This window comes from Odontomachus brunneus, unplaced genomic scaffold (assembly GCF_010583005.1).
Source record: "Odontomachus brunneus isolate Ranch 3 - 2012 unplaced genomic scaffold, Obru_v1 Obru_scaffold_076, whole genome shotgun sequence".
Lineage (NCBI taxonomy): Eukaryota > Metazoa > Arthropoda > Insecta > Hymenoptera > Formicidae > Odontomachus > Odontomachus brunneus.
In genome coordinates, this window is record NW_022639526.1 from 1,178,956 (window position 1) to 1,204,189 (window position 25,234).

At 39.9% G+C, this 25,234-nt stretch overlaps 3 protein-coding genes across 13 annotated transcripts in view; 2 read left to right on the top strand and 1 right to left on the bottom strand.

The window, feature by feature from the left end:
- Positions 1–6: 6 nt before the first annotated feature.
- Positions 7–4,715, bottom strand: LOC116847314 (phosphatidylserine synthase 1). 3 transcript variants are annotated; one of them, XM_032822187.1, is made up of 6 exons: positions 4,272–4,715; positions 2,728–3,282; positions 2,179–2,448; positions 1,855–2,077; positions 1,370–1,412; positions 7–573 (listed from the first exon to the last, which is right to left on the bottom strand). In XM_032822187.1, the coding sequence occupies exons 1-6, from the start codon at positions 4,514–4,516 to the stop codon at positions 518–520; spliced, it is 1,392 nt and encodes a 463-aa protein (XP_032678078.1). In that variant the 5' UTR covers positions 4,517–4,715; the 3' UTR covers positions 7–517. The 3 variants fall into 3 exon arrangements, with proteins under 3 accessions (XP_032678078.1, XP_032678076.1, XP_032678077.1); XM_032822185.1 differs by having other exon boundaries at positions 1,340–1,412; positions 4,272–4,713; XM_032822186.1 differs by lacking the exon at positions 1,370–1,412 and having other exon boundaries at positions 4,272–4,714.
- A 1,631-nt stretch (positions 4,716–6,346) lies between these two features.
- LOC116847317 (stress response protein NST1) lies at positions 6,347–24,312 on the top strand. 6 transcript variants are annotated; one of them, XR_004378739.1, is made up of 8 exons: positions 12,589–12,911; positions 15,483–15,572; positions 17,218–17,573; positions 17,789–17,929; positions 18,340–18,480; positions 18,662–18,808; positions 19,203–19,528; positions 19,603–19,755. XR_004378739.1 is itself a non-coding variant. In XM_032822192.1 (7 exons), exons 2-7 carry the CDS (start codon positions 8,293–8,295, stop codon positions 19,898–19,900), a joined length of 945 nt encoding a protein of 314 aa, XP_032678083.1. In that variant the 5' UTR covers positions 6,347–6,541; positions 8,283–8,292; the 3' UTR covers positions 19,901–24,312. The 6 variants fall into 6 exon arrangements, 4 of the variants coding, with proteins under 4 accessions (XP_032678083.1, XP_032678081.1, XP_032678080.1 ...); XR_004378740.1 differs by having other exon boundaries at positions 19,203–19,511; positions 19,603–19,754; XM_032822192.1 differs by lacking the exons at positions 12,589–12,911; positions 15,483–15,572; positions 19,203–19,528; positions 19,603–19,755 and adding exons at positions 6,347–6,541; positions 8,283–8,329; positions 19,778–24,312.
- Positions 24,313–24,754: 442 nt separating this feature from the next.
- Positions 24,755–25,234, top strand: part of LOC116847309 (nuclear factor of activated T-cells 5) — a 34,301-nt gene continuing 33,821 nt past the window's right edge. For all 4 annotated transcript variants that reach the window (XM_032822173.1, XM_032822177.1, XM_032822176.1 and 1 more), the window contains exon 1: positions 24,755–25,021. Coding sequence is in view for 1 of the 4 variants with exons in the window: in XM_032822171.1 (XP_032678062.1) it covers positions 24,943–25,021 (79 nt within the window). In the remaining 3 variants the exon portion in view is untranslated. The remainder of the gene's footprint in view (positions 25,022–25,234) is intronic.

The following is a 25,234-nucleotide window of genomic DNA, read 5'->3' on the forward strand; positions in this document are numbered from 1 at the left end:
AGCTTAAAAGCAGTGCTTCGGTAAACACGTAATCGCAGGCGCATCGTTTGTAAAACACTATTAACGCTTGAGAAAGAACGGAAAAGGAAACCTGACGGAGCCTATGAACTTAGTCGCAAATGCATACGAAATAATAAGTTAATATATGGATTATAACAATACAAATGACAATAAGCTAAATAATTACTTTTGGAACGTTTTCAAGACACAGATTATGTGATAATGCTCGATTTGTACGTAATCGAGCAGTCAAATCGGGACGTCCGCAGGCTGGTTTAAGTGGTAACATTCACTATTCTCAGGAACGAAGTAACAACAGTTTTAGGGAGATTCACACGACGGTACGTGACAAGTAATCAGTTCATTCACTCACACACGCACGCACGCACGCATCGCATCGTCACTCCTCGGAATCCTATGAATTCTTATACGCATTGTCCTATTCGACTAGAAAGTTTCATTAGTTATATAGTTCATCATCGTCTTCTTCAATTCGGTACTTTTCTTCCTTTGCCTCTCAGAGTTCTTTTTTGTCCAGTGCTTCCACAGATCTCGTACGGCGAGCCATATCCACTAAAACAACCATACGAATACTTTTGTCAGATTAATTGCGTCGTCAAATCTCGCTACAACGATCGCAAACCGAGTTATGACATAATGAAAATATTTTAAAAATTTTGACAATGTGTTAGTGAAGAAAAACTATAGAATGAAGGAAAAAGATATGAGAAATATCGCATTAAATGACAAAAGGAGGATGAAGAGATAGAATGAAAAGATAGAAAAAAAATATTTAATAAAAATCAATTTCTTTTTAGTTTTATTAATCTTTCTAAGAATTTACACTCCAAGTTTTATTCTTTTAATTTTACTAGAAAAAATCACAGATTTTTTAATAAAATTTAGATAATTAATAATTAAAATAATTATGTACTTATATATATGTGTGTATTTTTTATCTTAGAATTTAAGAAAAGGAAAGATCTGAATATATGAAGTATGTAGAAGAAGTGAGAATGTAAAATGAATGTTCAAAATTCCAATAACCCATCATGAAAGTATCCGGAAATTTTAGAGAAATTAAATACATATAGAGATTTGATCATCATACACAAAGAAATTTTATAATTGATTATATAAAAAAATTTTATAATTGATTTGGACAGTTCATAATTTCTTCGCCATTAAAAACAATCAACTCAAACAGCTGTGTTAGACTATACATGGACAAATCACAAACAGACATCAGGACTAAGTGGTAGCAAATGAGTGCTTAGTGAATTGTCGCAAACTCAGCAGATCGTTGGATAGTGCTGTATCAATTAATTGTAAAACGTACCATTGCAAGTTACTTCCGTGCCAAACTTACCCAGATGGGATATAGACCGTTTTAAAGTCGTTTTCTTTCCCGTCTGCAGCAATCAGCAACATGCGTACAGAAGGAAGCACCAAGTTATTTACAAATATTAACACTTCGATACTTTAACTGCTGATTAACTGCTGAGGTAACATAAGGGGCCGTTACGGCTAAGCGTATCGAGAGAAACAAAGGAGTTTATGCGATACTGCCGTTCTATTATTAATTTATCATTCCATTTTTCTCGTTTCTTCTCGTAATAAAGAAGAAAAATTGTAACGACACAGGAATAATGCAAAATTTAGAAAATTCAACAACACAATGAATGTAGTGGCAAAAAAGGGTATGGTAAAAAAGGAGTACAGAAAACTCTGTTTTGGAAAGAACATTTAAAATAAAATATTTTCCGAGACAGAGTTTTTGTTTATGCATATCCTGTTGGATATAAATAATAGAATTAAGGAAAGTGATTTTTTCGTGAGTAGAAAAAATCTTACCTCAAAGTACTGATGCCACAAGACACAGCCGTATACGCAGAGAACTGACACTAATGACTGACAGAGAAGCCACAAGAGAATGTTGAGAGCCTGAGTGCGTTCAAATAGAGCCGCACCATGACGTATACACAACAACGCTTCAGTCACCATGATTGCTCCATAGACCCAGCATTGAGTTCCTACTCGACTGCACGTCGGGTCAGTCACGTACATATAATATTGTCTGTAATTGAAACAGTGTACTTATTGAATGTGAATGGTGTTATATTGAATATACACATATACATACATGCATAGTATCCATCAATCAAATAATGTTCTTACCTAACTGATGGCGCGACTATGACGCCGATCAACACTAGTCTAGCCACGACAAATGGGTGCGACGGTGGAAACTCATAGACGTGTTTCAAGAAAAAGGTATTCAGCTCGGAGACCTGCCAGAATATTACTAACTGACACAACGCGACTAGTCGCATATGAGTGCAGGTCGGGTCTAACCACCTAACCGACGTCCAACTACCAGGAGTGAACTGCAGCATTGCCCTTTTCAACTTGCCAGTGGTGCTCTCGATATCACGGATGCTGACCCATCTGTATTCCGAAAAAAATGTAAAAACATCAGTGCTTATTAAATTTTTACGAAAAACGAGAGAAACTTCTTAGAATACTTCAAATATGTTGTTACACAAATCTTCCATATAGAGAAAGAGAAGACTACACATAAAAATACATAAGTTCAATTAACAAGATATATAAGTGCGAAATTATATGAAAATAATACTTCTACAAAGAAATTGAAAAGAATTTTAAACAGAAGAACAAATGTAAAATTTGGAGGAGTCTTTCCTCAAGTTTGTGAACTTGGCTTACCTATATTCTCTCATTTCCAAAATGGAGCAAATCTTCAAGCCGACCCAAATTCCCAGTCCATTACACACCAGAACGTCCAAAATAAGCGCGTCCCACCAACATTCAATAAAGTTGGGCAGCAAATGAGCGAAAGCAATCTCAGTTACTTCCCACATAACACTAATGGCCCACAAGATGCCAAGGTGACGGATAAGGATGGCTTTGAAGGCCCAACCGAGAAAGTGGGCAACCGCGAACACATCTAGATGATTCCAGATCTTCTCCAGCGTAACGTCTGAACAATTAACACCGTATTCCTTGTCCATGTCAATATGGAAGGACGCGAGACTGGGATCTACCCACACTAGGATCCTCTTGACTGTCTCGTAGTTTTGGAATAACATGAACAGTAGACCCATCAAGTACAGCACACTGCAACCGAACACTATTCGCCACACTACCGGATGAGGCCTAGTGAATGGACCGTTGGGAAATGTTAGGACGGATATGATGAGGAAGAAAAACATAATACACAGCATACCCGCCCACATATTTTCCTCCACATTGGTGGTATTTCTGAAATCAAAGATGTTCGAGAGAATGCAATTAGCATATAACAAGTGTAAATTATGATGGAAAAAATCTGATTGCATGTGACTCGAAGTCATAACATATATATATACATAAATTTTCTCATTCTAATTGAATTTTAAGTGATGATAAAGATTAATGAAATATAAATATAGATTCATAAATACATTTTAATTTTTTTATAATTTTAAACATTTTTATTTAAATGAATAAGCTCCTTAATGTGTGGTTTACAAGTATTTTCTGATATCATATTAAATTTTTTTATTATAATTAAAATTGAAATTTAGGAAGATGCCAAAGAAAGAAAGCTTCATATAAAATATAGCAGCATATTACATAACAAATATAGTATGCTGTGGAACAAAAGCATAATCACAAGTAGCTTATAATAGATAAGTCAAGGACGAGTCAACATCACAATCAATGTAATTCATAAGAGATCTTCATTCATAGAAATATATCTCCATGTTATATTATTCAATATTAGCAGCAACATTAAATTGTCTTTAGTTAATTCTTTTTCTCATGTAAAAACTAAAGTCACTTTCTATATGAATGTTGCATCATCTCATTTTAAGTGTGACATTATCAAGCAATTTTATATTATATAGTTATAAAACTAATCTGATGAAGATTAAATAATGAACCGTTATCTCTTTACCTCTTATTCAAGATATAAGTCCACAATCAAAATGAGTTATACGAATGATTACATCTGAAGAAAATGAACTTCAATCAAGAGCCAAAAAAGTAGACTCAAAGATCATCAGTGAATAAAATTGACTTTAGTGAATTATATAAAAGAAAACAAAAGATCCACAAAGAATCTTGTCCCATGGAAAAAGTAAAGACAAAAATAAAAAAAATAATCAGAGAAGTCAAGAGGAAAAAAATTAACTATTCGAACAGATCATATTATCCAGTCATGCTATATATATCCACGTTATATCAGGGAACATAGCAGAAATTACCTGGTAAAGGCCGAGTATATGACCGCACCAATAGAGATGAGTAGTAAGGTGATCGTGTGCGGTTTATAGAAGAACTCTATGGAGATGTCATCGACAGGTCTCTCGTTGATGCTGGAGAAGCTATCGGTTGCGGCGCGGAGCCTATGACCGTCGACATAATCAGCGGTGACGGCGTTTTTGCGATCCCCGCTGGGGGCCAGTCTCTCTAGGAGGCCAGCACTTGGCGATTCCTCGTCATTCATCATATTTGACTATACACGTGCCACTAATTGCGATTACGCTCTTCCTGGAACTCGCGCTTCGTCTCAGCCAAGTTTCCCTACCATCAACATTCGTGCTCTCACGCCGACTGTACACTCGCTCTCCGTGTATAACACTCCACCGTCACCCACCGTGATCGCGTTGCAATATACTACATTGCCTTCGCGCCACAAACTTCACACCGGTGTGCGAGCGCTTGACCATGAGTTAGGCGATAGAGATAGAAAGCAAAACGCGCGCTGGAGAGCGTCCCTGATGTTTTTGTCCCTAGAAATCAAGCTGTTCCATTGGACACCACATTTGGAGCTTCGAAAGTATCCGTCAGAGCTCGCCACCGGGACGATCGTCTTCGCATCGGATTATTGTGCGCTAATTCAAAGAATCAACTATTCCATGATGTAATTTTAGAAAGAAAAATTTCAAAAAATTTCACTTCAACGGACACACATACGATTATGGCTGAAACAAAGGAAGGAAAGTTCACACTTTAATGGTAAGTCCGTCTTTTGCAGCAAAGCACATGTAGATCCATTTCTATCTCGTAACTTGAAACAGACATACGGTCGTCCGAAATTTATGTTCTTTTTTATACGTAAAAAAACGCTTACAATCTTATCTCATGTTGCGAGTTAGAGAGCTTAGTTATTCGTGCAGCAAAGAATGTGATATGACCGACAATCGAGATATTGAACGATATTATACGTTCGAAATTGGTTGCAGAGATCTCTTAAATATTAAGAAAATATGAGAGAATAATCTCGTGATCGTAATTTTTTGCAGACTGCTCGTCACGGTTCGCCAGTCGGTAGGGAAGACGATAACATCGAATTATTGACGAAACCAGTCGCGGACGATTCGACCATATTTGGGACTGATTTTTGCGCGACTATACATCGTGGTGTGGTCGCCCATCGTCTGCGACGTCCCACACACTCGTGCAAAGGATGCAGTGACATGATTCATCCGGAATGAGTCTTTTTTTTCAAGCCGGTTCTAACGGTTTAGCGCTCAGTAAACCACTCGCCGAATACAATACATGGACTCATCGGGGATAAGCGACAAGACGATGGAGTTCTTTTGCTTCTCTTCTCAACATAACCAAAAAGATCATGGGGCGCTTCCACGTATGAATCTTCGTGGCCAATTCATGGGAAGGTTAGAGATTTAGGTAAATAACAATTAAAAATAGCAGTCAAGTCAAATTTGTTCAAAAAACGTTCTATTGAATCGAATTGAATTGATAACCTAGCAGTTCAATTCAAATCACTCATTTAATCTAACAATTCGAATGCAATAGATCGTATTGTCCTAAGAAATATTGTTTACAGCATAAACTGCTGTTCTTTTCCGAAAAAAACAGAGAAAGGCTCAAGATAATTGACTCCCATCAACTAATCGCAAAAAATACACCGTGACCGGAAGAACATTCGGGTGTACATAGCAGTTCTTGATTGGCTTTCATTATCCTCCTAAATTGTGGTCTGCGTCTTGAGCATTCGGTGAGTCATAAAACACATCTTATAGGGTGGTCGGGGGACTCGTTTTAAATTTCCGGCTGACATTCAATAGTGTTAACAGACCGATTGGCGTACAAAATGCGCCTACGCGTTGGACCTGTGAGAGACGAGGGGAAGCGGTCGGTTTCGTAAAGCTCTCGCGACGGTCCAGTGTTCGGTAAACGTTCGGCCGTTCAAAATGGGCCAATGAGCACGATGCTGCCGCGATGACGGGCCAATGGGCGAGCCGCGTCGTCGGGCGCTCGGGCGGTTCCGCGCGCGTTCGGCCGTCTCCGCCGGCCGGAGCGTCTCACAAAGACGCGGCGCGATATAAGCGGCGAGCGAGGCGGCCGGTCGTTCAGGATCTTGCTTGATCTCTCCGTGTCGTGTGTATCGTGTGTGCGAGCGAGTGAGCGTTCCTCGACGAAGTCTACCATCAAGTGATCTGCTGTCCCGTCGTCCGTTCGCGAGAGCAAGCAGCGTGCTTCTTTCTGAGCCGTGAAAGGAAAACAGGTATGGGTTTTTTTTACCCTTTCTTCGTCCCCCTCGCCACCGTACGCGACGCAAACAAAGAGATGCGTGCTCTCTTTGCGCCGTGATTTATCGCAGCGACGCTACGCATCGGCTCGTGATTTCGGACGGTGTTTTCCGGGAGAACGATCATCGAACTCGTCGATCGTTCTGTTTTTGTATGACGAAAGTTGTCGATATTTGCTATGACCATGACGACACGCGTTACTTGTCAATCATTTTTCCGCGACAGTGTATTCCGACGGGAGGTCATGGCGGAATGGTTTGTAAATAAAGGCGTTGAGCGTCTGTTGCGCTTGGTTTGTGATAACGTGATTTATCACTTGTTTATTTCGAGTTTCTCTGCTTAATTTGAGAAAATGCAAGCTTCAATTTCTACTTGCTATAAAATTTATTCGGGTATCGACATATTTCATTAATAACAATGAACACAAAGTGTAATATTAGACTACAGAAACCGTTCGTAATTTTTTAGAGCGTCGGAGCAACGATTATATTTAATTTATTAGCAGTAAATCGAGTTATAAAAATAATTTCGAAAAATTTAATGTTTAGACATTGAATAAAATGTAATTGATAACGCAAGATTGTTAGTTTTTCTCACACTGGACGCGACTTTTTAGAGAGGAAGAAGTGTCAATATTGTCATTGTCGAGCTTGTGGAAAGGTTTCTCAGCGAAGTTGACCCAAGCAAAGTAAACAATGATAGTCACTAGATGTCGCTATACAACTCATCTTGACTATATGCATCGAGGTCACAGCTTTGCTATGTTTTATCGATACAAGCTATTCAATATTTTCAGTCGAATAAAAGTAACAAGATGTCTTTTTTCGGAAAAACGATTATTATATTGCATATGATCAGTTGAAAATTAGTTTCTTAGGGCCAATTTTTCCAACCTCTTGGTAAGTTGACTAACACTTATACGTACGTCTTTATTTTTCCTTTAATTAAATTAGACAAAGACAAGCATAAGATTTAACTTAATTTAGTTTATCAAGAGATTGGAAAAATCGGCTCTTAGTGTTACGGACAAGAATTCAAATTTCACTTATCCTGTCAATCACTTGAAGTAAAATACAAAGGAATATCAATATTTTATAGTTATCTTGATGCGGTTATATACTAACGTCGAAGTGCAAAGATCTCTTGTCAACACAGTATTATTAGAATCGGTGTTGACGTGAGTATACAGCATGTGAGAACTTGTTTAAATATTGAAAATCTTTCTCTTCATCCAATTCTATGCATATGTGACCTAAAAAAATATATATTTTTTTTTATAAATTTGCGAAACACGCAGTTTGAGAACCGTTGCTCCAATGTAATGATATACGAGGACATTCGGTCAGGATAATAAAGTAAAATGCACGATGGATATTCTCTTTCATACCGGCGCATCGTAACTCCGGTAATAGAAGAATAATAAGAATTTCGCATATGTCACAGGTAATAACGCGTATTTGAAGGGCACTTTGATATCATGAGGTAAAGGATATGCACAAAGTTGCGGTGTGTGAGAGAATTAACGATCGAACGGCAGCCGCGAACCGAGCATAAGACAGCAGACTCATTCGACCGCTTTGTTATAGTAAATTTCCATTCTTCATATTATATGACCTCATGACCTCCTATCGAGAGTTGTGAGCCTCTCTTCTGTGCTCACCTTCGGACAATTTGCATTCGCCACGTTTGCTTCAATGCGGAACGTTTCTGTTGCAGAGATATCGCCATGGCCACAGCAATGAAGTCGTCCATCGACAAGGAATGTAAGTAATATTATCAAAAATATCTGAGTTATATATTTAAATACGATATGGATTATTGCGTTCGGCTCTATATCCGATGAATGACAAATAAATCCGATGAATGATAGTTTGACCGACTGCACGCGCAATCCAACTTCAGTTGCAACAAATTAAGAATTTAGATCTATTTTTAAAATTAATTCTGTTTTAATGGAACCAATTCCCGAAATAGGTTTCTGCAGAGTATCATTTATTGTTTCTTCGTTAAAAAAACAGTTGGAAGTTCATTTTAGATCGTAGTGTCTTAATTATCCAATATCATTCTGGATACAAACAGGATCAGTGTCTCTCTGTCCATTGCATTTTTCATACTTGGTGCTTTTTTCTTGTTTTTTCCTTTTTTAATCAAGTAGAACGCTGCTCTCGTTTAATCAGAAAGTGACAGGGCTGAATTAGTTAATTTAATACGAGAAATCGGAGCGAGTCTGGCCGCTCGGAACGAATCGCAATAAATTCGCAAATTGGGCCGTCATGTAGTCGCGGAACATCCTTCGTTCCCTAATCACCTCACGATTTTCGTGCAACGACGGGCGACGTGGAGGAGGAGAAGGAGATGAAGGAGGGTAAGAGGCCGCCGGCGACGCACTCGATATGGGACACGCGAGTTTCGCGTGTCCTTTCGTGAAAACGACGATACGTCGGCGGGGAAACAAAGGGACCCGCAGCAATTAGAGAGGAGACCGCGACGCCGCGGTGGGAACACACCCTAAACGTCGCAGACCGACCGGCGGACCGAACGACTGGCAGGCAGGCAGGCAGGCAGGCAGGCGGCGACGGGAACGGGAAGAGGTCAGAGCCCCCTGACTCGTCGTGTCCTCGCTTGCGAGCGAACGCGTTGCGGAGGAGTGCAGCAGCAACGGGCAGCCTGCATCGGCCGGGCGGGCCGCCATATACCGCGGTTGACGACGACTGCAGCAGAGCAGCAGCAACAGCAGCAACCCGCCGCCGACTCGACTGCGGCGCGGTGCAACGCCGGCGACCCGTCGCCTATGCAGCAGCGGCTCTCAACCTCCAAGAAGTCGTCCATCGTGCTCGAAATTGCGTGCCCTTTTGCGCAACTGATGACCTTTTGAACGAGAAGAAAAAGGAAATGAAAAAGACCCTTCGACGATAAAGTCGATAATTAACATTCAGGAGATAGAGGGGTTGACCGATTAGAGATGCCAGTCTCAGATAATGTAGCTAATAGCGCAGAGGGTGACCTTTCGCGGAAGTTTAACCCTTTTAGACGCGAACCCTCGTTCGTGCGACGCGATATTCGGTTTTTTTTTCGCTTTTTTGATGCAGCGAGATTGACTATTGAATCGGAGCAGCGGAGGGAGGAGATAGGTAGGCGGTAACGCTCGTGTGCACACGGGGAGGAAAATAAATCTTGAGTAATCCGCGAGACGAGTGTTTCATGTCGGCGTGATTTTGAAGCATCTCTGTATTTTCAAGGATTAGAGTATGCAGTAGTAGGAAATTAAAGTGAATTATTTTTTCAACGTCGTTAGATCTTTCAGCATAATTATTATCATTTTCATTGTCGGACGTAATTTCATGATAAAAGTACCCGCGATGTCTTGAAAAGTCCGTCTCGAAAAACGAGACTTTCGTTTTAGATCGGCCAGCAATTTTCCATTGTAATCGTGATATCATTTCGTGAGTCATGAAAGTTTATCTGGGAGAAATATGAAGAACATTATAAAAATTTGCCACTAACAAAAACGTTAGGAAAAATACGACTTTTCTTTTATCTGAATAAAATAAGATTACTTATCTAGATAGATAAGTCAGGATATATATATATATATATATATATATATATATATATATATATATTTATATTTATATTACACGATTACAGTCGAAGAAATCCGAAGGGATAACGCGTCAGTGAACTCGATTTTTCCTCCCAGTTTCTCTGCCGCTCGCTTTTTCTCGTTATCGCTGTCGTTCGGGTCCAATTAAACCGTAACGATCGAATCCAGCTCATTATGGGGTTTTCGCGAAGTCGAGATTTCTCGATCGTCAACGTGCGCTCACGACATCTTGCCTTTTTTGCGACCACACTCACCGTCGAATTTCTTTAGTAAGCAACAAAATAAGCCGCGAAAGTTGTCTCAGCAGTATAATACCATCTCTGCGTCTTTCTCTTTTATCTTGCAAAATTATCAAGATGAGAAAGATGTCAGGAGAATTCTAAAGAGAAACTTAAGGAAATGAAACGTTACATTATTTTTAGTCTTAAATCTTGAATATATATATTCGAGTTGAAACGTTTGGATAATCACATCTGAGATGAGAATTAAATTCAATCAGAATTAATGTTTCTATTTAAATGTATAAATTTTTGTTTTGCTTTATTACATTTGAGGAGTGTCGAGAAACTAATTATTTGCGACAATTTGAAACGCGATAAGAAACTACGTGCATTGCTCTGTGCGCTTCATGATACGTATTTGTACTCGCGTATTGTTCCGTTATCGGATTCCCTAAAATACTTGAGCCAATTTTGGTGAATAACCAATTTCGCGGTTGTTGAACCGAGGTCGTCGAACTTTAACGAACCTAGTGACTGTTTAAAAGCGGTTCGCTTTTTACGACGCGTCATCTCGATCGATAAGCTTCCAAGCGAATTTAAGACGCCCGTTAATAATTTGTTGGTTATTAAATTATCATCGTCGTCGAATTCTACGGAGCGATGAACAGTTTCGTGGCAAATATAATCAACGCCATAATAACCATGAGCACGGAAAATACTTCCTACTCGTCTCGCTAATGAATCCGTCCATTTTCTCGACTCCGGCGGTCGCTATGTGTCATGAAAATTTCATTTCTCATTGATTACTGCAGGGAATTGACTCGCCGGTATCTCCTCGCTGCGTCACAACGCGAATTCTGACAAACAGCGTCTTCGATCGTCCGTCTAACGGAAAACTTGGCACAAAGCGCGACCATTATTTGCCCCACATTTCCCGACCGCCGTTGTAATACTCGTGTCGAATCTACAGGTGCGTACAGAATCCTCGCAGCGTTCTATAGAAACGACGTTGGGGATTCGAATTTCATTTTCGCGTCTCGTTCGATAAAGCTCAAAGAAGAAAATTGAAAATTTCGGCTTTCCAAAACTCGAATTGGATATCAAATAATCAGCTAAAAATGAAGATCCTACACTCAGAGAAAAATACATAAAAAATAGTAAATATTTATTCGGTGAGTATATACTAATAACATGTTCACTTGACTCTACATTTCTTTTATTGAAATAGGATAAACAATTCCAGAAAAAGCTAAGATTTCCTTAAGATTTTAAGAAAATATTTATTTCCTTATTCGAAAAATATTTTATATTAGTGTAAGCAAAGTATATTATTAGTGCCTCCACAGAATAAATATTTGCTATTTCTTAGATATTTTTGTCTCAATATACATGGAGCAAAAAAGAAGCAGAATTTTTGATTCTCCTAAAATAGATTTAGTTCATATTTAAAAATCCCAAAATTTGTAAAAGCCTACAAATCTGAATTGCGTATAAGCGTATAAGCATCTCAAAATAAACAGCAGATCTTATCCCTTCGATGTTCGAAGAAACATTGAAGGATCCTTGAACGAAAGGACGAGTCGAGGTCCTGAATAGTCGAGAGATAAATCAATTCGAATTCGCCGCAGTGTTAGGCGAAGTTTCCCAAAGTGCGCGAACTTTACCAAGGACTTTACCAAGGACTTTCCCTGTCTCGTCGGTTGTTTCGAATAGATTCAAACGGCTGCTCCGTGAAAAGCTGTGGCTGCGAGTAGCCTGACAGGGAAGGCCGGAAGATTCTCAAAGGGTGCGCTTCCTCCTCAGGACGTAAAATAGTCTCAACACGAGATAGGACAATTTCAGAATCGACGGACCTCGAAGTCTGAGATCTAAACCTCGTCCAAGTTCCGCCTAATTTCCGACTTTGATCGTCCCTCCGTCTGTAACCTTCCACCCTGAGCGTCGTCCCTCCTCCCTCACGCGCCACTCACCACATCCGCTCTTCCACGTCTTCCACCACCCGTCCTTCTCTCGGGACACCCCGTAGAGGCCATAACACCCCTCCAAGGACTGGCGATCGCAGGTTGAAGTCGCTAGCTGGAAGGGTGGCTTGTCGTCGGGTAGGTGGACTGCTCTAGTCGGCGGGACGCGGGGGTGTCGGACGGCTGTAGGGGAGGAGGGTTGGTAGCAGCAGAGTGGTCGGATATTGAGCGACGCCGGGCGTCGCGGCGCAGCGTGCAGGCCAGTCGCCCACCAGCCACCGCCCCAGATACGACCCGAGCGACACTTCCGGCGTGCCTCACTCTTCTCCCGGTCACGTCCTCTTCTCGTCCTTCCAGCCTCTTCGTCCTCTCTTCTTCGTGCGTCCCTCAGTCGTGCGCGCCCGACTCGTCGTCGTCATCGCCGTCGTCGTCGATTCGCCCGCGAAACAATCCCGACACAACCCCTCGAACGAAAACGACAATATGCTGATCGGTCTCGTGCGCGACTCGGTGCTCCAGTGCTTCTGTCACAGCTGCAAGGCCCCGCTGGGCGTCGTAGGTGAGTCCCATATCTGGCTTCGTCCTCATCCTTGCGTTCCTTCTGCCCTTTCTTTACTGAGGTGTCTTTCTTCTGGTTCTCCGTCTCTGATCTCGCGAGGATCAGCCGTTGATTGAAATCAGGGTCTGATTGTTTGCACTTACGCATGTGTGGATCGTTTCTACGCCTGAAACGTACTCGAAGGACGTACAGCTTTTTTATTCCTACGAAAAACACGAGAAATTCAAAAATACTTTCGTTCACAGTCTTCAAAATTTCGTGTGTGTATTACGGGGAGTTGTGAATGAAATGTTAGAAATTGATTTTCGACATTTGTTGTACGCTGATTTGTTACGCTGGATTAGCAGGGTGGAGTTTCATAAGTATAATATATCTTTACCCTTCGCGGGCGTTGCCTTTATTAGAGTCCTTCGTTACGCATGTGTATATTGTTATACTATGTAACAATCTGCAATTATAATTTTGGGATACTCGTCGAGCATTCGTGGAGTTTTTATGTAAGACGCACTTTGAGTTATATTGCGTTTTTGGGGAATTTTCTTGACGATCTTTTTTAGAAGCTTTCTTCAAGTTGAACTTTATAGCGTATTTGATTTTTAGAGTAAATCCTCAGCGATATACTCCAATTTTGAACTCGATTTCGCAGATTCTTTCAAGCTCATATATATTTTCAAGAAATTGAAGAGATTTTTAGATATTTCGCCTTACTTATACCTTATTTGTTAAATCCTGTGATTTATTTCTTAAAATTATACGGTCAAAAAAAGATGTAGAACCGGAAGGAAATAACTAAGAGCGCCAGCTACCGAAAGCAATGTCGAGAAAATCTCTCGACATACGTATTATCCTATTTCGTCCTGCCTTATCCTTGGAGAAAGCAAAATGGGAGTGTCAGGTGCGATCGTTTCCTATCAACAGAAGATCTCCCGTCTCGATTGGAGATTTCTCAAATCGCCAACACGTACACACTCAAAATCACGACTTGCTTTAAACTTATATTTTACTACATATCTTATATTCTGTATATTGCGCTACTTGTTTATGTATCTTTCATTATTTATTTTACAATGGATTTTACTTATTTATTATTTATTTATTCTATTATTCTTCTTCTAACGATTTTTATCCACTTTATTAATCGTTCTATTTGCATGATTACTTATCACTTATCTATCTCGTTAACCACTTTGTCTCGAATCTCCCCATCTATTTATTTTATCGGTTTCCTACTCGTTGTAACGATACAATTGTCTTCTATAGCAATGTACAATTGACATAGAAATTTGAGAATCTCGCGAGATTTTCCTTACATTTACTTCTCGAAAAGGCGACTGCATTTTTTCATATTTTTCAAACGCGTGGAGCACTATCCTTACCGCAGTGCACGATGGTCGATACCACGGTGGTATCGCGACATTATCCTGGGCACCTGCAGTTCGATCAATTTCTCAGACCGTCCGCGAATCGATACTCACGGTCCACCATTTTTCTACAGGGTGTCGCGAAATTCCGCCGGTAAACTTGCAAATATTGCTCTTTATTGGCATGTCTAATTTTTAATGTTCAAATGAATAATTCAACGAGATGGATTATTTGTCGAGAGAGGGAGAAACGAGATTTTTGTGCGAATTTTTTAGCGAATATACAATCGATTTTAAAGAAGTGGCAGAATATCGAGCGCGTTTTTGCCGTATTTTCAACACTAAATTTAATTGACACAGTATTAGAAACATCAATATGGCGATATGCAGTTACTGAAAGAATCCATACTTATTTCACATAGAAGTCAATATTATATTTTCTTTTTATGACGTTATTCCTATTGATCGGTAGCCTAAATTATTTATCACATTTGATGGGCCGTCCAGATAACTTGTTTTATTATTAACGGGCATTATAATGTACTAATAATTTAATCAGCGATAAGTATCTCATCTCGTGATTTCACTGCAATTAATTTTTCTAGAGAATTTCGATAACGAGTTAAACCTTTGAAAAAAGCAGTTTTTTTTTTAAAACAACGGGACTTACTTTTACTGAAACGATGACTATTTATCATTTGACACTTCGTCGTCTCACAATCTCTAATATCGCGGGCTTCGCGACGCCGGTGTGCACGTGTTCGGCTTGCCGAAACGATCAGGGTGCGGTCCAACATGGCTACGCGAAACGGTCGCATCGATTTCCCGATAATTAACCCATTGGGACGCCAATCGATCTCTCCCACTGTCTTCCTCTCTCAAGCAGACAACAATTTGCTCGACCCCAACTTTGGGAGAAATTAAGAAAGTAAAAGAGAATAAATGTGACTCTCATTTATTCTCGAAGCTTATCACCATTCTGTTTTACAAAGATTGTTTTTCATTATAATGAAATTATTTAGCTCTGAATAGACGATAATTTCATTCTTGCAATTGCCGATGCTGCATTTTATTCGAGCAATCTATCGCGCTGCGTTGAAGAAAAAGCGAACCAATGGGTTAAAAATGGCAGGGCCAGCTTCTCCTCCCGCTTTCTCTCTGAATCCTCTTGGAAAACGCATTAGCTTTGACCGAGTTTGAATTTCCGAAGCCGGACCTAGGAGGAATAACGCGCCTTTCAAGAAGCCCAACGGCAAGGGCAAACCGCGGACCAAGCAGCCGAAGAAGGTGAAGTTCATTAGTGAGTACTCGAACAAGTCGATATGTTTTGCCGCTTTAGATGGCATCGAATGACGTCAAAAGGGACGAACTGAGACGTGCATGTTACTCGTTCGATCGAATCCAATCGGCTACCTTGGAATCCCTCTGGCGACAATAGGGTCTGTTTGATTAGGGTTCGAAGGGTCCCCCAAAGGACACGAAACTGCTGTTCGACGATTGGTTCTTGACAAACTTCGCGTCGATTCTCGCTGGGAAAACACTAAATTCAATAAGATTTTCGCTGAGAAAAAAGTCAATTCACATCGATTCACGTGATTCGCGCATTATCGTCTCGCAATGTGTGTAATTTTATTTGCACAATGAACATATACGAGTCGCCGCGTCTAAGGGTTAAGGGAGCAGTTTCGCTTTTGTCAAACGTCGGTGCAATGCCCTCGGGCGAGAACGGTCGCGCCAATGTGTCGCCGTTGAATTATACATCGAAAGCGGGGAACATTGGAAACTCGCGCTCTACTATATCACGTGAAGATGTACGCACATGCAAACATACTGCACACCCATACATACGTGCAGCGCTATCGACAACTTCTCATAGCGCAGTATTCTGACACAATGTCTTGTTCTGTCGAGTAAAAAAACGAACAGGGAGAAGGGAAATATTAACGATTAAAGAACGACGGAGTCTTTTAACATGCGAATCTAAAGAATACACACGCGCTCTCGTTTCTTTATTTTTACTAATCATTCGTATTAATCGCTGCTAACTCAACTGAGCGTTCAACAAGTCTTCTAATCGACGATTGATTGATCTCGTCGACCTGCGACGAGTTAGGAGAAAAAAGGACAAAATTGCGATTCGTGAAGTCATGATTTGCACCTCGGAATTAAATAATCACTGGAGTTTCCGAAAAAAGATTGCCATGGCAAAGTTGCAGAATGATACGGCATGGTGTACGGTAATTACGGTACGGTTGGCAACGGCCGGCTGTACACGGCGCGGTTGCGAGGAGAAAGAGAAAGGTGGAGGTGGTGGAGAGGTGCGTGCGACGACGCTAGACGTCGCGGCGCCTACGGCCGATCGTTCTCCGATCGATCCCTCCTTCCCGCGCCGTGCCGCTCCGTTCTGAGTCATACTTCCGTAACTTGCCGGCGCCGGAAGTCTTGGAAGCGCGAATTGTACCTGGGACCGCTTGTATATCGAGACAAGACGTCGATATTCTGTATCAAAATAGATCAAAATGAATACGATCTAGCTAGCGCCGTGATATCTCGACGATGTACCGTGATTCCGTACCATGAAGAACATTAGATTGTTAGAAGCATTAATATTAATGCTGTTGAAAGACTCAGTATATGATGCAATTGTGACGTGATATCAGCAGTTGTAATAATTGACTGTCGAGACAACTTATAGACGGCTTATTGAAACAATATATCGGGACCATGCTAAGTTATTGAGATTGCAATATTTTAGATATGTCGATATCACAATGTATTTCTATACCTTGATATTACATATTATATGAACATTATATTATTATAAGATGATGTGTAATAGAATAAGATAATATGTAATATTAAAATATCATATATTATTATCATACAATGTGATAGATCATATATGGGGCCCAACGGTCATTACATGACACTAATGGAAATTGCAGCAACCGAGATTAGATGCCAGGAGAAATCCAAGGGTGGATTATGCTACGAGGTGATCTTGGCGGAGCCAACGGTGCCTAAGAGGGCGCCGTCGCCGCCGCAGACGACCCCGACCCAGCAGACCGCGATCGAGGACAAGCTGAGAGCCGCCGAGGAGCGGAGGCTGTCGTTGGAAGCGCATAAGCTTGCCGCCCTCGCCTCCAAGCTCAGCAAGATCGAGGAGGCTTCCCGCAAGAAGGATGAGCTGAGCGCGGCCTTCATCGCCGCCACTCGCGAGTCTCTGGACGCGAAGATGAATAACACGGAAGAGAAGCGAGAGGCGCACATTGCCGAGCTGAAGAACAAGCTGAAGGAGCATGTGAGTAGAGAAATATAATTAGTGAGGAGCGTTTCCTCGTATTCTTCTTGTGCGAGAAGTTATAGTCGTGGCAATTTAAATTAAGAGATACGGTGCATCTTAGTGCACGTTATGATCTTTTTACGACGAAATAGAAACTTTTCTCTTATTTGTATTGAAATATTCAAATCGTGATAACCCTTGTAACACTAATATTTGATTTAATTTTTTTGCAGTTGGAGAGTGTCGAAAAGACTCGCTTGAGTCTGGAGCAGCAAACCGAGGAAGTCCGATGCGCCGTCGAGGAGAAGCTGAAAACTGCCGCTGCCCAACGTGACGAGAACATCAAGAGGATGCTGGATCGTCTCAAGGAGCATGTTAGTATCTTCTTATATCACTTATAGAAACTGAACGTTCCTTTATTTTTCAGTTAAGAGTAAGTCTTAGAATTTAGAACATTCATAAATCTTAAGGTTTCTACTGAAAATTAAAAAATGTACATTGGCCCTTCCTCTCTTATAGTACAATTCTTTTATATGTAATCAATGAACTCATTGTGCTTGCAAGGATGTGAAAAGATAGTAAAACACTTTCAAATTAAATTGCCATCTCTCGACTGTTGAATTTTCTATTAAAACGCTTTTACTTTCATCTCTCTTTATTTCTTTTTTCCCAGCTTTAGCAAGCTGCTATCTTGTTTTGCATATTTTAATAGGTAAACTGTATAGACGAATAATAAGTCCAGCAAGAATAGATATAACTATATCGATTCATGGCCTGCTTTCAGGAGGAGCAAGTCGCTCGTGTACGCCAGGGAATGTCGGAGCGTGTGCAGCAATTGGAGTCCCAAATTCAAGGCAAGCTGGAACAAGCACGCGAACGTCGCGAGACCATCGAGCGCGAGCAGAAGGAGAAGCTGCGCAATCATGTAAGTTTCTGATCTTAACTTACAGTTTTTTCCTTTCGTTTATCTTTCTAATTCTCTCTAAGACAGTTCAAAGATTCAAAATGTTAAAGTTCCGAGTTTGAATTTGAAAATTGCTAAAATTGAAAATAAAACGAGGAAAAGGCACTGATTGAATGTGCGTATTTGCGCGATGGTGGTTTAGAACACGGTCAAGATAGAGAAAATACGTGAGACGGCGGCGAGAGAGATCCTGGTGAAAAAGTTCGAGTTCGACAAGAGGGTGTCGACTGCGGAGCTGAATCGGCAGCGAGAGATCCAACGTCGCGTGCAGGCAATTCGCCACCACCATGTAATTCCTTCCCCTCACAGACTCTTAAGCAATCGCGCCGCCCGCAGACGTGGAAATTTGTCGTAGAATAAATTCATCTCCGCACGAATCAATGTCCGTGACAAAAAAAAAAAATGAAATGCAGAGACATTTATCTCAGAATAATTTTTGCCTCATTTATTAACGCATCAATCGATGTAGTCAGTTCAGCGAAATAACAACGTAAAAAGAGATTATATTTTATGAGTCATTTTGTATAATTATCATAATGTTTTGTATAATTATCATTTATTTTGGATAGTTTGGCACGACAAATTGTAACGTTAGCGGGCGATTGTATCAATTATGTATTAATTATTTTCTCTGTCTTGTTCCCCTCGTCCCTCCTTTTCGTTCCCTCACCGTTCTTTTGTAGGACCACGCAGACGAAGATGGTTACGTTTGTAATAGGAATGCTGTGCTTTTCCCAGATTATGTTGCAGCCTTCGGTTTATAGTTATCTTCTAGCATGGCCGTGCTCACTTATGGCTCAGAAATCGTTTATACAGGGTGTGTCGCAGAAGGAGAATACTGACGGCGAAGTTTTGCTGATCGCGTGGAAAATCGCTTGCAAAATTTAAGCTTCGTGCCTCGCAATAAAATTGACGGGACAATCGATGTGATAAAGAAATCGTTTTGAATATATTTTTGCGGACCTAGAAATTTAAGGATACGAGGATCAAAGGTATCCTAAGAAACATGGTAACGCTTTTTTTTTCTTTTTTTTTACGTACGTTCTAAATCATTCCTTTTTTCACAAAACACTTTTTCTCCAGCGTAATTGCACGCCGCAAGGGAACTTCTACGACGCACTCTGTGCGGTCTAGCCACCCGTTACGTCCAGCCGGGCAACACGTTACATCAGCTTGCAGTTAGAGAGCATGGCGTACTTTTGACATGCACATTGACACCGCTCTAATGTCGGATTTTTCTTTTCTCTGTTCCCAACAGGAGAGGCGCGCCGAGATCGTAAGACAGAACAAGGCCGCTCTGGATCGTCAGGATGGAATTCTGGCGGACGCGCTGCAGCCGGCTGTCCTGCCGGTGGAGAACGAGACTGCCAGCTCCGGCTAAATATCGCATCCATGTCAAGGCCGCTTCGAGCGCGCCCCGCAAGGCTCCGTTTCGCTTTGTGCCATTATTTTCTGACTCGAAGTAAAACGGGAGGTCGATCGCGCACCGCATCCTGTCCGCATTTCGAGCAGGCAGAGAGAAGAGAGAGACCGCGCCGTGTCTCCCTTCCGGTTCCTCGAGATAGCGCGGACAATACTGCCTTTCGTCACGATATTCCCACTTCGGCAACGTTACGCATTAGTCCGCACGGTTCTTTGAAATTAGCGGGAGAGAGCGAGCGTGGTGATTCGGACAAATTGTTGCGAAAGATTGGCTGCGAGAGGGTTCTGACAGGTATGTCGATTCTTTTTGGAATTCTAGAGTTTGGTTTATAGGGTTCGAGAATTCCGAGATATAAATGAAATTCGAAAATTTACTCGCAGTTACAATGACATCAAGATTGAGATACTTGAACATTTATAGATTCGGAGCTTTTAGAACCTAAAGAAAAACTTTATTCCCTTTATTATTATCTAAAAGTTTAAGATTGGGTAAAAGATCTATGTACTTCGAAATCAAAATATTCAAATATGTAGAAATGTAAAATTTCTGAAAAGAAAGAGAAAGGAAGAGTATCAGAATTTTTCACTTCTTCTCGAATAATGCAATAACATTGCAAGCCGTATAAAATCCAAAGAACTTCTATAAAATAATTTAAAGAATTTTCCCAAAAAGACAATTATTTTTCACACAAAGATTAAGTTCAAAAAAGCTGAAGTGAGATTTAAAGTATTTTTGAAAGGTTCAAAGCAAATATGATTAAATTGAATATGGTATCCGAAATATCTGGCATATCGCCTATTAATATCAAGAGATATATTACATTTCTGTTCTCCGTTTCCTATTTTTTTTTTTTTGAAAGTTTAAGAAATGTTTCTTTTTCTCAAACAAAATTTCTAAAAATTTTTGAGTTTTTTAATATAAAAGAGAAAAAAGAATTTAACGCGAAACCTTAAAGATACTTTAATGTATTAAAAATACAAAGTAACGTTCTCAATTTTTTTTGAATAATTATGTAATTTTTATTTTCGTTAAATTATATTTTTTCTTTCTCCCTGTTCTATTTTCGCGTTATCGCTATCTCAATCTTGTTGTCGAATGAGTACGAAAAGAAATCTCGATGACAGCTACGATCGATTAACCGTAATTACCGAGTAGTCTTTTTGGATCGCAACACACAGCGCATCGTTTCTCGAGGGTGAAAGAGATGAAGGGTTTTGGAGGGAGGGGGAGAAGGAGATATGGAAATTGGAGATAGAGAGAGATTAACGGATTACTAATAAATCACTATCGCTACAACTAGATTCTAAGTGGTGCGACTGCGGCTCTGTGTGCGCGCACGCACACGCACGGGGAGGTGTGTGTGTGCGATGTGTGCCGACGTGTTAAGCACATTTATGATTATATATATAAATATAATATACATATAATTATAATGATATATTATTAATAATAATAATATTAATAATAATGAATAGTGCTTTATACTAGGCTTGAAAACTTGAGAAACCATTTTGTACTCATTGTAATATTACTGCGCTAACCGAAATGAGAAACATTCACACGAGACATGTAGTCTAACGGAATATGATAATGTGACGCTTCTGTGATGACTTTAATTATTTGTCAAAATGTGTAGCGTTTAAGTGCGGGCGAGAGCGAGCGACAGAGCGAATGGGACTGAGTGCGTGTGAGTATGTGTGAAAAATACAGAAAAAGAAAAAAGAGAAAAAGATACTTTTGTTTCTTCAAGTTAGCACGGTTGTCGTGACCAGGCAAAAGTTTGCTCGTGTCAAGAAATTTATATATATATACGGTATAATTTTGTTAGAATCAATTTTTCGGTGCGCGGAGATGAACTTTACACCAATTGTTACGTCAATCAAACGCAAACAAACGCCATCATTATTCTGCGTGTCTGCCGCATCGAAATCAGAAAGTTGAAATTTAAAAGCCCATTGAAATTGCACCGGCTTTGATTGATACTTTACAAGCTACATACTTTACATACTTTGCGCGCGCGCAAAAAGAAAGAAAGCGAACAAGCTCAAAGCTTAAAAGAAGAGGAATATTACGATATTTTTTTATGTTTATAGACGAGCTCTCTCTCTTTAAAAGTAATCTGGCTTAATTAACTAATAGATAATCTTTGAACGCATTTTGATATCGATAATAATATAAATCAGTTTATCCTATAGACGATTGCTTTCTCTACTTGTATGTTCAAGAAACTAAAGATAAAGAGGAGCCAAAGATGTAAAAATCTTAAAGGGCTTGCGCAGAAACATTTGGCTCGCAAAGATTAGAGAGATACGTGGTATGAGAATGCAAATCTAAACTTTTTCAAAGATCCAATATAAACTTTGCGAATTTAAAAAAAAAGTCAAAGAATAAAGCTTAGTGAGAACTTAAGCCTTGGTCACAGTACCGCTGCAACCCAAAGGGTTAGAGAAACATGACAGACCGTAACTGTACCCATATTCATCAGCTTGCGTCTCATAATTCGGATCAGTAGTTCCCAAGTTTGAGCGATTTTTTTATACGATTAATTTGATTTGCGCAATATTAATTGTAGCTTAATCGGAAATGAAAAGAGCCCTTATCATACATCACTTGATTATTTAAAAAATGTTCTAAATTCTTATAAATTTTACGATTTTCAGAATCTAAGACTCAAAAAGTTTTAGACCTAAGATTCTGAAAAGGATTTTATTCATTGTAGAATTCTTGATAATTAACTATATTATTTTTCTGTATTATATTCATCATGTTACACAGTTTTATTAATTCTTATACTTCAGGTACAAATCATAATTTATTTTATAATTTATGCTATTTTTTTTTGTAAGCATAAACAGATCTTCGTTATTTCGTATCTTGATTCTTGGGAATCTGGTCGTTTTTGCATTGACAGCGCGCATTTAGTTCTAATTTTACCTGGAGTATAAAATTTAATTTTATAATTTCCTAAATTTCTAGCGTAAAAAATTACAAAATATTCCGTAAGAATTCAAAATTTTGAAATTTAGTGTCCTAGAAAAATTCTCAATTTACTTAAATTTCTAGCTACACATCCTATAGCATTTTTCTTGTTTCTAAAACCAAACAGAGATCTTTCGAAATTCGATTCTTTCAGTAAGTTCAGTAATATTAATATAATAAATGTAATATAATTAACATATTCGTCCTCTGCGTAATAACACTTCACTGCAATAACGCTTTGATATAATTTACATGTGATTTACGAGAGGGCTAAATGCGCGTTTCCGACACAACATAAGAAATTCTCACAAAACGCCTAATTGCACCGAATACTAATTAAGCGTGGAAGTTAATGAGCGTAAGTGCGGAAAAGATGAAGGGAAGAATGGGCGACGAGAAATTTCCAGAGAATTTTCGGACAGAGCGAAGAGAAATTTGTCTTGCCGTGTCGCGACGAGTGATGGGTAACGTCTATTTTTGCATCATTGTTGTGATCCTTTGGAAATTGTATCATCGTGTAATGATTATAGGCGTTCCGCGACGTATGTATGTTATTATCCTCGACTTGCGTTGCGATATATACAGGGTGACTTGTAGAAAGCACGCAAGAGTACTAAATATTCATTCCTGATTAAAACACAATGTCGTATTAGAAACGGAACTTCGTATTCTTTCTTTGGGGCACTCTGTATAAATGTGTATAGATTTCTGCGTGATAATGCATAGTTATATATGATGAATTGAAAATCATTATTCTTTCAAGAATAAACTTAAATGAGAGAAGTTTCAATGAATTCAAGAGAAAATAAAAAGGGAACAAATTCAAAAAAGAAACTATTCGAGAAATCGTAGTTACTTTATATTAATTCTCTTTAAAATTTTATTACAGATGTAAACATTATATGTTAAACATAATTTATTATTAATTTATTTTTAAATTATTTTTCTGAATTATTTTCTTAATATATAAATCGTAAATTATTACATATGATAATATTATATTAGAATATATTATATTATGTTTACGATATGAAAGTAGACGTAATATAATTACTATATTTTTCCCAGTATATAAATATTGTCATGTTTTAGAAATATTGAATTATTATAATCACATGATTTTCAATTCATCTGATGTAACGCATGTGTCCTCACGGGCTTTGGTATTGTCTCTCATGGTGAAGAACGTGCGAGAAAGAGATAACTAAACGAAATATATATATAAATATATATGCGAGAGCGGAAGAAGAGGATTATTGTATCGCGATATTACTAATCGCGTCTTGCATTGGCTGCCTTCGATATATTTCTTTCAGTTTCTGTTCGAGGTAATGTGTGTCAAATGAGAACTCGATTGTGTGTGAAGTAAAAGGCCATACCTACACGCACCAGGAACGTCTTTGTTATTCCGTTATCGCCTCTAAAGTCATTCCCCTCCTCTCCTACACTCCTCCTCGGAGTTATCGGTTTATCATTCGCTGTGGATTAACAATCATAGCTGTCATAAGAGAAATGTGTCATAATTACTTATTGCATAACTAATAATTCTAAAATCACGATGAAAAATTCTTCGATATTTCCTATTTACAATACTTTGTGTATACCGCGTATCAAAAAGAAAAAGAAATCAAAATTCTACATTTGTCTTTTTGCAGAACTCTTAACAAAGTTATGATCAGGAAGAAATATTGATGTGCCATCGCAGCATCGTTTATTCTCGATCGTGCAGCGCAAACAAAACAATTGCCGCGGGCACGTTGCCTCGATGAGACGGCCCTGACCGGTGGCGCGCGCACAAGAGACAAGTAGTGGGCCACGTGACGTCAGCGCGCGCAACAGTGGCATGGCCGCGAGCCAAAGGCCGAGCGAGCGAGTGAGACGATCCGAGCCGAGGCGCCGTAGCGCGACCGCAAGCTCTACCAGTCGAGCAGCGGAGGGCAAATATGGCTGCCGCGCGGCCCGATAATAATGCGTAGCGAGCGCGTCGTCGCCGGGAACGAACGCGTGCCAGTGCGTGTACGATGTTACTGAAGGGTCGCAGCACGACGTCCAAGAAGTACCGCAGACATCATGGAAAAAGCGGCGCCAGATCCGCGGCCGGTAAGTGCAATCTCGCAATCGCCACGCAGGAAATCGCGAGATCGCCGCGCGCGTTCTCCTCGCCGCTCCCCTCTACCGTCGCACTGTGCATCGTTTTGCGTCCCGTCCCGCTCGTCCGCCGCGATCACACTCATTACGATATCGATCAGGATATGAGCACATACCAGCTGGAACGATGCACAACAACGGCCACGTGATAAATCAGGGATCTGC

Coding starts and splice junctions, on each gene's coding strand:
- LOC116847314 (XM_032822185.1), bottom strand. CDS start 4,516: ATGATGAATGACGAGGAATCGCCAAGTGCTGGCCTCCTAGAGAGACTG. Junction 3,283..4,271: donor ATATACTCGGCCTTTACCAG/GTAATTTCTGCT, acceptor CTTTGATTTCAG/AAATACCACCAATGTGGAGG. Junction 1,413..1,854: donor TGTGGCATCAGTACTTTGAG/GTAAGATTTTTT, acceptor TGATTGCTGCAG/ACGGGAAAGAAAACGACTTT.
- LOC116847317 (XM_032822189.1), top strand. CDS start 12,836: ATGCTGATCGGTCTCGTGCGCGACTCGGTGCTCCAGTGCTTCTGTCAC. Junction 12,912..15,482: donor GGCCCCGCTGGGCGTCGTAG/GTGAGTCCCATA, acceptor GAATTTCCGAAG/CCGGACCTAGGAGGAATAAC. Junction 18,809..19,777: donor AGGCAATTCGCCACCACCAT/GTAATTCCTTCC, acceptor TGTTCCCAACAG/GAGAGGCGCGCCGAGATCGT.